This window comes from Henckelia pumila, chromosome 3 (genome assembly GCF_033568475.1).
Source record: "Henckelia pumila isolate YLH828 chromosome 3, ASM3356847v2, whole genome shotgun sequence".
NCBI classification, from domain to species: Eukaryota; Viridiplantae; Streptophyta; class Magnoliopsida; order Lamiales; family Gesneriaceae; genus Henckelia; species Henckelia pumila.
The window spans coordinates 83,027,294-83,036,972 of record NC_133122.1 but is presented as its reverse complement, the minus strand read 5'-3'; the positions used below and the strand labels follow the sequence as shown (position 1 = coordinate 83,036,972).

General features: G+C 40.7%; 1 protein-coding gene across 1 annotated transcript; it reads right to left on the bottom strand.

Moving 5' to 3' along the window:
- Positions 1-5,072: 5,072 nt before the first annotated feature.
- LOC140889108 (uncharacterized) lies at positions 5,073-5,465 on the bottom strand. The gene has a single exon (XM_073296818.1). It carries the CDS (start codon positions 5,463-5,465, stop codon positions 5,073-5,075), a length of 393 nt encoding a protein of 130 aa, XP_073152919.1.
- Positions 5,466-9,679: the final 4,214 nt, after the last annotated feature.

Sequence of the window (9,679 nt, the reverse complement as noted above, 5' to 3'; positions counted from 1 at the left end):
TCCGCAAACATCTGTATGGATCAAATCCAACAGATTTTGACTACGCTCAGGCTTCCCTTTGAAAGGAGATTTAGTCATTTTTCCTTTTAGGCAGGACTCACAAGTAGGTAGAGAGTTAATATCAGACATATCAAACATGCCCTCTCCCACTAGCTTGTTCATTCTCCTTGAGGAAATATGACCTAGCCTAGCATGTCAAAGGTTTGCCGGGTTTTGACTATCGTTTTTCCTTTTATTTGTTGTTACCGGTTTATCAACATGATTAATTGGAATGTCTTTTAATTTTAAGTTATATAGATCGTTTTCAAGTTGTCCATTTCCAATCAAACATTCATTCTTGTAAATATTGCAAATCCCATTTACAAAATTACAAGAAAAACCATCTCTATCAAGCATAGAAACAGAAATAATATTTTTAACTAAATCTGGCACAAATAAAACATCTCTCAATAATAACTTAAAATTGTTCTGCAAAACTAAATAAACTTCTCCCACTGCTTTGGCTTCAACTCTGGAACTATTTCCGTGGCTCAGCTGGGTCTCACCCATCCTAAGCTTACGACTTCTTGTCATCACCTGCAAATCATTGCAAATGTGAGATCCACATCCGGTATCCAATACCCAAGAAGTAGTATTAAGTGAAACATTTATTTCAATGTAAAACATACCCTTTGCAGTTCGCAACTGCTCGAGGTATTCCTTGCAGTTACGTTTCCAATGACCGGGTTTCTTGCAGTGATGGCAAACATCTCCAGATATGTTCACGTTTGAAGCTTTTGTCTTGCCCTTCTTCTGTGGTACAATTTTCTTGGGTGGGGCAGAACGTTTCTTACCCTTTCCACTTGGCCCCTTCTTGGAGTAAGAAGAGGAGCCAACCAAGAGTACCGGTTTATCCTTCTTTAATGTGGCCTCATAAGACACAAGCATATTGACCATCTCTTCAAGGGTGGCCTCTATCTTGTTCATATTGAAGTTCACCACAAATCCGTCAAACGACGAAGGAAGAGAAAGAAGTAACAAGTCCGCGTTTAGTTCATGCTCCAAAGTAAAATCGAGTGTTACCAATTTTTCAATGAGCCCAATCATGTGTACCCCATGCTCACGGACCGAAGTCCCATCTCGCATGCGGCATGTCATGAGCTCTTTGACGGTGGCATACCTCTCTGACCTTGACTGAGCTCCAAAAAGTTCCTTGAGGTGCATGTGTATGTCAGCAGCATTCACGGCATCCTTAAATCGCCTCTGGAGTTCATCAGACATTGAAGCTTGCATATAGCATTTAGCCTTGACATCATGGTCCCACCATTGACCAAGTTTTGCTAATTCTTCCGGACTTATATTAGCCGGTGCTTCCTTTGGAGGATTCTTTTCTAACACGTAGAAAATTTTCTCCGAGTTTAGAACAATCTTTAATTTACGGAACCATTCCGTATAGTTTGCGCCAGTCAATTTGTTTTGTTCGAGAATTGAGTATAGTGGATTGCGCGAATTCATTGTAATGAAATACTGAAAAGAAAACAGACAATAATCAGTGATTGTTTAATTAATTTACTAAGACATAAAATATGGCGAGATTTAATTTTATGAATTTCACTCCCACTATTTTAACGATTTCACTACCCTCTAGTGAAAACGGAAAACTTGTTTCCTTAGTGGGAACATGAAGTTCAATTGACAAACTATAGTCCCGAATAATATCAGCCAACCATAATTTTCAAAAGGTAGAGCACAATTGCTTCCAAAGCAACCCCCATGTTTTTACCTCATGTCCAATAAGGGCCCAATAATATGACGCCGTTTAATGTGATATGTCAAGATGTCCCATCAATATTAAGTTGTGATGGACGGTCGCCATGTGGATCCCCAATAATATGAGCCAATCCCATGGGAGTTTCACCCAACTTACAACATGTGTCGATCCAATGTACAGCTTTCCGACGAACGGGCCCCCCCAATAATATGAGCCGGACCGTGCCTGCGGGTAGCATCTCATACATTGATCGTTGATGGAAGGTAGGAACATTTAAACAACATTTAAATTCTCTTTTGTTTATCTTGATATCAATTTTAAATCATATTTAAAATGAGGGATTTTTTAATTTTGAAAATTGTCTCATCATGCAATATTTGTATGCTTGCGGGATTCATACAATTTAGTCTAAACATGCATATAATAATAATATCATATATTATTTATATGATGATCAATCCCAATCACTAATCGACCCGTGGTTGTCAATCACGAGTCTAAGTCCAATCCTAGGTGATATGCAAGTATGCAATGCAATCCTATTACATTGAGCTTCCAATTTACATTTCTTTGATCTTTATTGTCTGTTGGGCCCATCTTTGTCTTCAAATTTTTATCTCCCACTAAGTCTAATAAATTTACAATAAATTTCGATGACAAGTAGGGGATACATATTTAAGGGTGGAAACGGGCCATAAACCAGGCCCATTTTTTATTACAAATGACAATTCAAATTGGGCTATAAACCAAGCCCATTAATAAAACCCAACAACAATAAAACCAAATGTAAATTACCTAACATACACCTACCAAATTGGTCATGGCAATCTATCATCCTTTTATCCAATAATTAATTCAATAATTAAATAATTGAATAACATGCAATGGCATCATAATTAAAAAAATAAAATCAAATTTTATCTTATCCTTTCATAAGATCATATCTTATAATCAATTGTACCAAAATAATTAATTTTATAAATCTAATTTAACGGATAAAATTTATAAATTTTCCAAAAATTCAAATTTATCCAAAAATCAATTTTAAAAATTTCGGACTCAAATAATTTGATCCGATGCCTCGTGGACCAATCAAAAACAATTTTTGATCGGACCAAAAACTAAAATTTCAAGAATTTCAAAAATTAAAATTTTTAAATTTCCGGACTGCCCGGGGCATTCCCGGGCAGCCCCGCCTCCACGTGGGACAGGGCTGCCCATGTGGAGGTGGGCAGCTCGTCGCTGCCCCTGGGCAGCAATCAAATCGCTGCCCGATTGCCTTGTTTCCTTTCAAATTTAATTTTAAAAATTTTCGTTTTGTTTCAAAAAATCGAGGCTAAAAATTTTGTACAATCGATTAATTTTAATGGTTTGATCAAAGATTACGACCTGTCTCCGATACCACTGTTGGAACACGCGTTCTCTGATCACACGGATGTGATACCCAGAGCAGCGGAAGTTTAAAAATTTTTATTTTTCGATATGTAACGATTCCATATCGTGGGTATCAAATCCTAACGATTAAAATTGTTGCAAGTAAAAATATAAATACACAATTAAATATTTTTACCTATTCAAGCAAAGGCTTGATTATGGACTCCAACAGAATTTAATCTACTCTTCTTGTAAATCCCGGGAACCGATGACTATCACGATCAACCTCCGGAATTAAGTCCACGAACAGAAAACTTAAACCCTCTTATTGATTGCACTAAAAATCAATCAGATGTTTATCGATGAGATTAAACAGATTTGATCTGTCAATTCAGAATGTAATTTTTCACAAAAATCACAGACTGAATTATCTCAAAAAGGAGTAGAGGATTTCGAAAATCCCCTTAGAATATTTAGTGTGTAATTCTAAAATTGCAAGAATAATTGTCTCTGATTTTCGAACACTACACATGTATTTATAGATAATTTCTAGACTAGATTAAGTTATAATTGTATTAGGACTCTAACTCCTTAGGGCCCACAATCCATAACTTAAGCCCAACAAGCCAAGCCTGTTATTATAGAAATTAATATAAAATTCATCATGACTTCGATTGATAAACTGATTTCACCAATGTGCACAAAAACCATTTCTGCATCTTTTAAAGTCAAGATAATTTTTCTGAATCCGAATTCAGTGATTTCCAAAAATGCCCATCCATATGTCATTTTAGGAAATTCCACTCCCTTTAGTTAAGAAGTCCAACTTCTCTTTCATTAAATTTAACTCTTTAAATTTAACTATCTCAACGGGATTTAGTAATCCATTACTTGTGTGACCCTCAATGGTTCAGGGATACAGCTAGCCGTGGGCTCACAACTCCTTGTGACTCGAAACAACGATTTTCGACTTGCCCAACGAATCATGGTAAGAGCGTCTAGCAACATCGCCCCATGATTCCCTAGGTATCACTGATAGTGCCTGCAAGAACCATTAGATTTTGGTTAGCGTACAGTACGGTCCCTTCATCCATATATCCCGATCGAATCAACAACCATTGGTGCATCGAGAGTCGTTTGAGATTCGATAACTATGCATTACATCTTGGAGATCAAATAGTGACATCGTATGTGTTACTAGGAAAACCGAGTAACCTAAAACACATCATGTACTCTGGCCAGAGATTCGTCACACTAATATCTCCTCAGATCGCATAGGATATCCACACTCGCAAGTATGTGGTGAATCCTTGACAACAAAGCATCGACTCCTATATGTGTCGTAACTATAGCCAATCCCGACACCTGATGACCCCAATAGAGTCGGTAAATGAGTCAAAGTACAGTACTAGCATATAGAGTCTCAATGATGTTTCAAGTAGTAAGGACTAATGGTGTACAACCAAAACCGCGGACTTTATCCACTCGATAAGTGATAACCACTTGGAAAGTCCGAATAGGGTAGTTCGATCATTCATCATATGAATATCCATTTGCATGCTTTGAACATCTCCATGTCCATTACCAATGAAACGTGGTACTTGGCATCACAAATGCTAGTCTCAATCTCGAGCGATCATTATCCTTATTAGCGGACTGCTCAATTGACTAGGAACTGTTTAGAATATACAGTGACTATAAGATGTGTTTCATAATAGTGATCTCTCTTTATTCACTATCTCATCTTACTTACACTATATTATATTCAAGGTCTTTATCAAAACATCAATATTATATCACAATATAACAATATGAAGAAATACAAAGAAAATGCCATTAATGAATGTAAATTATATTAAACAAAGATTGTTTATACATAGAGTCATAAAAGCCCTTAGCCACAAGTTGGCTAACCGGGCACCCACTCTTTCAATTTCGTCCTCGAAATTCAAGACTCATCAAATAGTTTCGGATAGTAATCCCTGATATCTGCCTCTGCCTTCCAAGTTGCCTCTTCATTTGAATAGTTCTGCCATCTCACGTTGATCATTGGAATCGACTTGTTACGGAGTCTCCTCTCCTGTCTATCCAGAATCCGGATGGGCCTCTCCTCGTAAGTCATGTGAGGAGATATCTGAAGAGGTTCTAAACTGAGCACATGTGACAGATTCGAGAAGTACTTTCTCAGCATTGACACGTGGAAGACATTATGGACTCCATCAAGGTTAGGCGGCAAGGCCACCCTATAAGCCAATGCCCCTACTCTGTCCAATATCTTGAAGGGTCCTATGAACCTCGGTGCTAATTTCCCTTTCTTCTCGAATCTCATTACACCCTTCATAGGTGCTACCCGGATGAACACATGATCTCCCCCTGAGAACTCCAAGTCTCTCCTCTTGTGATCAGCATAACTCTTCTGCCTGCTCTATGCAGTCCTCATCCTATCGCGGATATTGGCTACATCCTCGGCAGTCTGCTGAACAATCTCGGGTCCCAATTCTGACTTCTCACCAATCTCGGTCCATAATACCGATGATCTACACGGTCTCCCATAGAGTGCCTCATAAGGCCTCATACCAATGGTGGCCTGATAGCTGTTGTTATTAGCAAATTCAACCAACGGTAACCTCGACTCCCAACTATCATGGAAGTCAATAACACAGGCTCTCAAAAGATCCTCTAGAATCTGAATCACTCTCTTGGACTGTCCGTTCGTCTGGGGGTGAAAATCAGTGCTAAACAAAACCTTCATCCCCAAAGCTGAGTGAAGACTCTTCCAAAAAGACGAAGTAAGCCGCGGATCTCTATCAGACACTATGGAAATAGAGATACCATGTAATCTCACTATCTCTCGGATATAAAACTCCGCATACTGAGTCATAGAGAAATTTGTCCTTACTGGCAAAAAGTGCGCCGAATTAGTGAGACGGTCGACAATAACTTAAATAGCATTCGAACCTCTCACTGTCCTCGGCAAGACAACAACGAAATCCATGGTGATATTCTCCCATTTCCAATCGGGAATAGGGAGTGGCCTAAGCAATCCTGCAGGTCTCTGATGTTCTGCTTTGACCTGCTGGCATGTCAGACACTCTGACACAAATCGGCCGATATCGCGCTTCATACCCGGCCACCAGTACAACTACTGAAGATTTTGATACATCTTTGTACTGCCTGGGTGGATAGAGCACGGTGATGTATGCGCCTCTACCATGATGGTTACTCGCAGAGAATCACCTGCGGGCACCCAAAGTCTTCCTCTAAACCTCACAATCCCGTCCACTACTGAATACAAACCATTGCCTCTCTCGTCGGCTCTCTGCCTCCACATACTCAACTGCTCATCAGCTGCTTGAGCAACTATGATACGGTCAAACAACGTAGTCTGCACTGACAAGGCTGACAATCTAGGAGCTCTACCCTCGGCATAGAACTCTAGTCCAAAACTATGAATCTCATCCTGCAATGGTCTACACACCTTCAAGGAAGCAATCACTGCTGTCTTTTGGCTCAATGCATCTGCGACAACATTAGCCTTACCTGGATGGTAACTAATGTCGCAGTCATAGTCTTTCACCAACTCTAACCATCTTCGTTGCCTTATGTTCAGTTTTTTTTGGGTGAAGAAGTATTTGAGGCTTTTATGGTCGGTGAATATCTTACACTTCTATCTATAGAGATAGTGTCTCCAAATCTTGAGAGCGAACACCACTACTGCTAACTCCAAATCATGAGTGGGGTAGTTCTCAACCAAAACTCACATTTCTCAAACTTGGCAAACAACCTCCGGTCACGGAGCACCTCTAAAACAATCATCAAATGCCGCAAATGATCCTCTCTATCCTTCGAGTAAATGAGGATATCATCAATGAAAACAATGACAAACTGGTCCAAGTATGGCTGGAACACACGGTTCATAAGATCCATGAAAATCGCGGGCGCATTCGTCATTCCGAACGGCATCACAAGGAACTCGTAGTGGCCATAACGAGTCCTAAATGCTGTCTTGAACACATCAAATTCCTTTACCTTCAACTGTTGATAACCGGAACGAAGATCAATCTTCGAAAATACAGAGGCTCCTTGCAACTGATCAAAGAGATCCTCAATCCTAGGAAGTGGGTACTTGTTCTTTACCGTCACTCCATTCAGCCCTCGGTAATCAATGCACAACCTTAGGCTTCTGTCATTCTTTTTCACAAAGAGGACTGGTGCGCCCCACGGAGAGAAACTAGGGCGTATAAATCCCTTATCAAGCAACTCTTGAATCTGCTCTTTTAGTTCTTTCATTTCTGTAGGAGCCAATCTATACGGTGCCTTAGAGATTGGCACAGTATCCGGTATCAAGTCGATAGAGAACTCGACTTCTCTATCAGGCGGAATACCTGCAACATCGCCTGGAAACACATTCTCAAAATCTTTGAAAACGTCCACATCTGAAATACCTGGACGTGGTGGCAACTCTGTCAAAGATATACTGGCTAAGAATGTCTCACCTCCATCATGCACCAACTGCTGATCTTGCATGAAAGATATAATCTGAGTCCTCCTCGAACCCCTAGTAGTCTCAAACCAAAATGGTTCTTCTCCCTCCGGTCTGACCATTACTGAACGCTGCTAGAAGTCAATCACCACAACATGCTTTGTCATCCATTCCATCCCAAGTACCATGTCAAACTCAGGCATGGGCAACACTATCAGATCTGCACTCACTGATTGCCCTTGCAGCAAGAGCTCAAGATTCTTCACTATATTCCTCATGGGCAGTTCTTCCTCTGATGGGATGGTCACTGTGAATCCACCAAACAGCTCTTCACACTCAATACCCCTCTTACAGGTAAAAGCCTCCGAAATAAAAGAATGAGTAGCCCCCGAGTCTAACAAGGCTCTAGTGGCTACTCCGGCTACTAATATTCTACCTGCAACAACAGTGGTTACAACCTCAAAAATATTGAAATCAATTATGTCAAGTTCTACTTGAATTCATCCTAAGTCATCTAATTTCCAAATTCATCACTACACATGTTAACACAATCAATTTTCTCAAATCATCCAACATAATACGAGTTCTCATGCAACCTCAAGTTTTAAGAATTACCCAAATAATAGCATGATACACAAACCCAATAAGAAAACTCATAATCAAAATTGCATCAATAAACCATTTAGGTTGCTCTTAACTAAATACTCTAAGTGTTACCTGTGATGAGTGTGGTATCAGGATCGGCCTCCTTGGCCTGCATCACGTAGACCCTTCCCTGAGTCGGCATATTGGGCTGTGGACAAGCAGGAGCCATGTGCCCTGGCTTCTTGCACCGAAAACAGACTCCGTCACCTGCCAAACACTTCCCATAATGAGCACGCTTGCAATCCGGGCATATGGGCTTCTCCCCAGTCCTGGGAGGAGCGGGTCTCGGGGCCTGGGTTCTGTCGGCATGATGTTCCTGGTGCCTATGGGCCAAATGCCCCTGCTGTCTCTGCGGCCCAGTGAATGGCCTCTTGCCCTGCTGCTGCTGGTGACCCTGAAGAGTAAAGGATCTCTTTCCATGAACCTCAGCACTAATGTCCTTCAAGGACTGCTCAGACCTTAGAGCCTTTATGACAGCGGCTGCATAGTCCATGAGCTCATCCATCATCATATCCCTACGAATAGTAGGCCTCATACAAGAAAAAAAATGATGCAACTTCTTCTCCTTATCATTCTCTATCAATGGCACGAAGTGGCAGCCCCTCTCGAATTTGCGTACAAACTCGGATACAGACAGATCTCCCTGCCGGAGACTCATGAACTCTTTCTTCAACTGCGACCTCACCTCAGCTGTATAGTACTTCTCATAGAAGAGGGTCTTGAATGCTTCCCAAGTCAGTGTGGTAACATCAACAGTCTTCTCCACACCCTCAAACCACAGGGCAACGTTATCCTTGAGTAGGAACGTCATATAGCGAACTCGGTCCCCATCTCCCAACTCCATGTAGCGGAAAATCGCCTCTAGTGAGCGAATACAGCCCTCCGCTACCATCGGATCTGTAGTACCAGAAAAGTCCTTAGGATCCATCTTCTTGAACTGCTCATAAATTGCACTAGGTTTAGCCCTTGGGGCCTCGGCATGCTGCTCTAAGATACGAGCTAATCCAGATAGCACCTGAGCCCCAACATCTAGTGGTGGAGGGGGCGGAGGAGGTGGTGGTGGAGGTGCATGGGGATCACAACGAGGTGCCATCTGTACGCAAGTTCAAATTCAAAAAATCAAATTACATGCCTTAAGAAAAGATTTCTTTAAACTTATATAGGTTCAAATAATTTAGGAAACTAATGCTACTAAACTTAATGAATGGCAGTAAATAAAACTTAAATCTTACACACTTTGAGGCGAGATCCCTTGAGTTTCGGCGATCGGCAGTAGGTACAACCCAAACCAAGACCGTGCTCTGATACCAATTGAGACGACCCTAACCCTCTAAAATATAAATAATAAATAATGTATTTGCGGATTTTTTAAAAAAAAAAAAATTTGCCATGACTCGCTTTAAAATATTGTAAGCCCAACTGATACA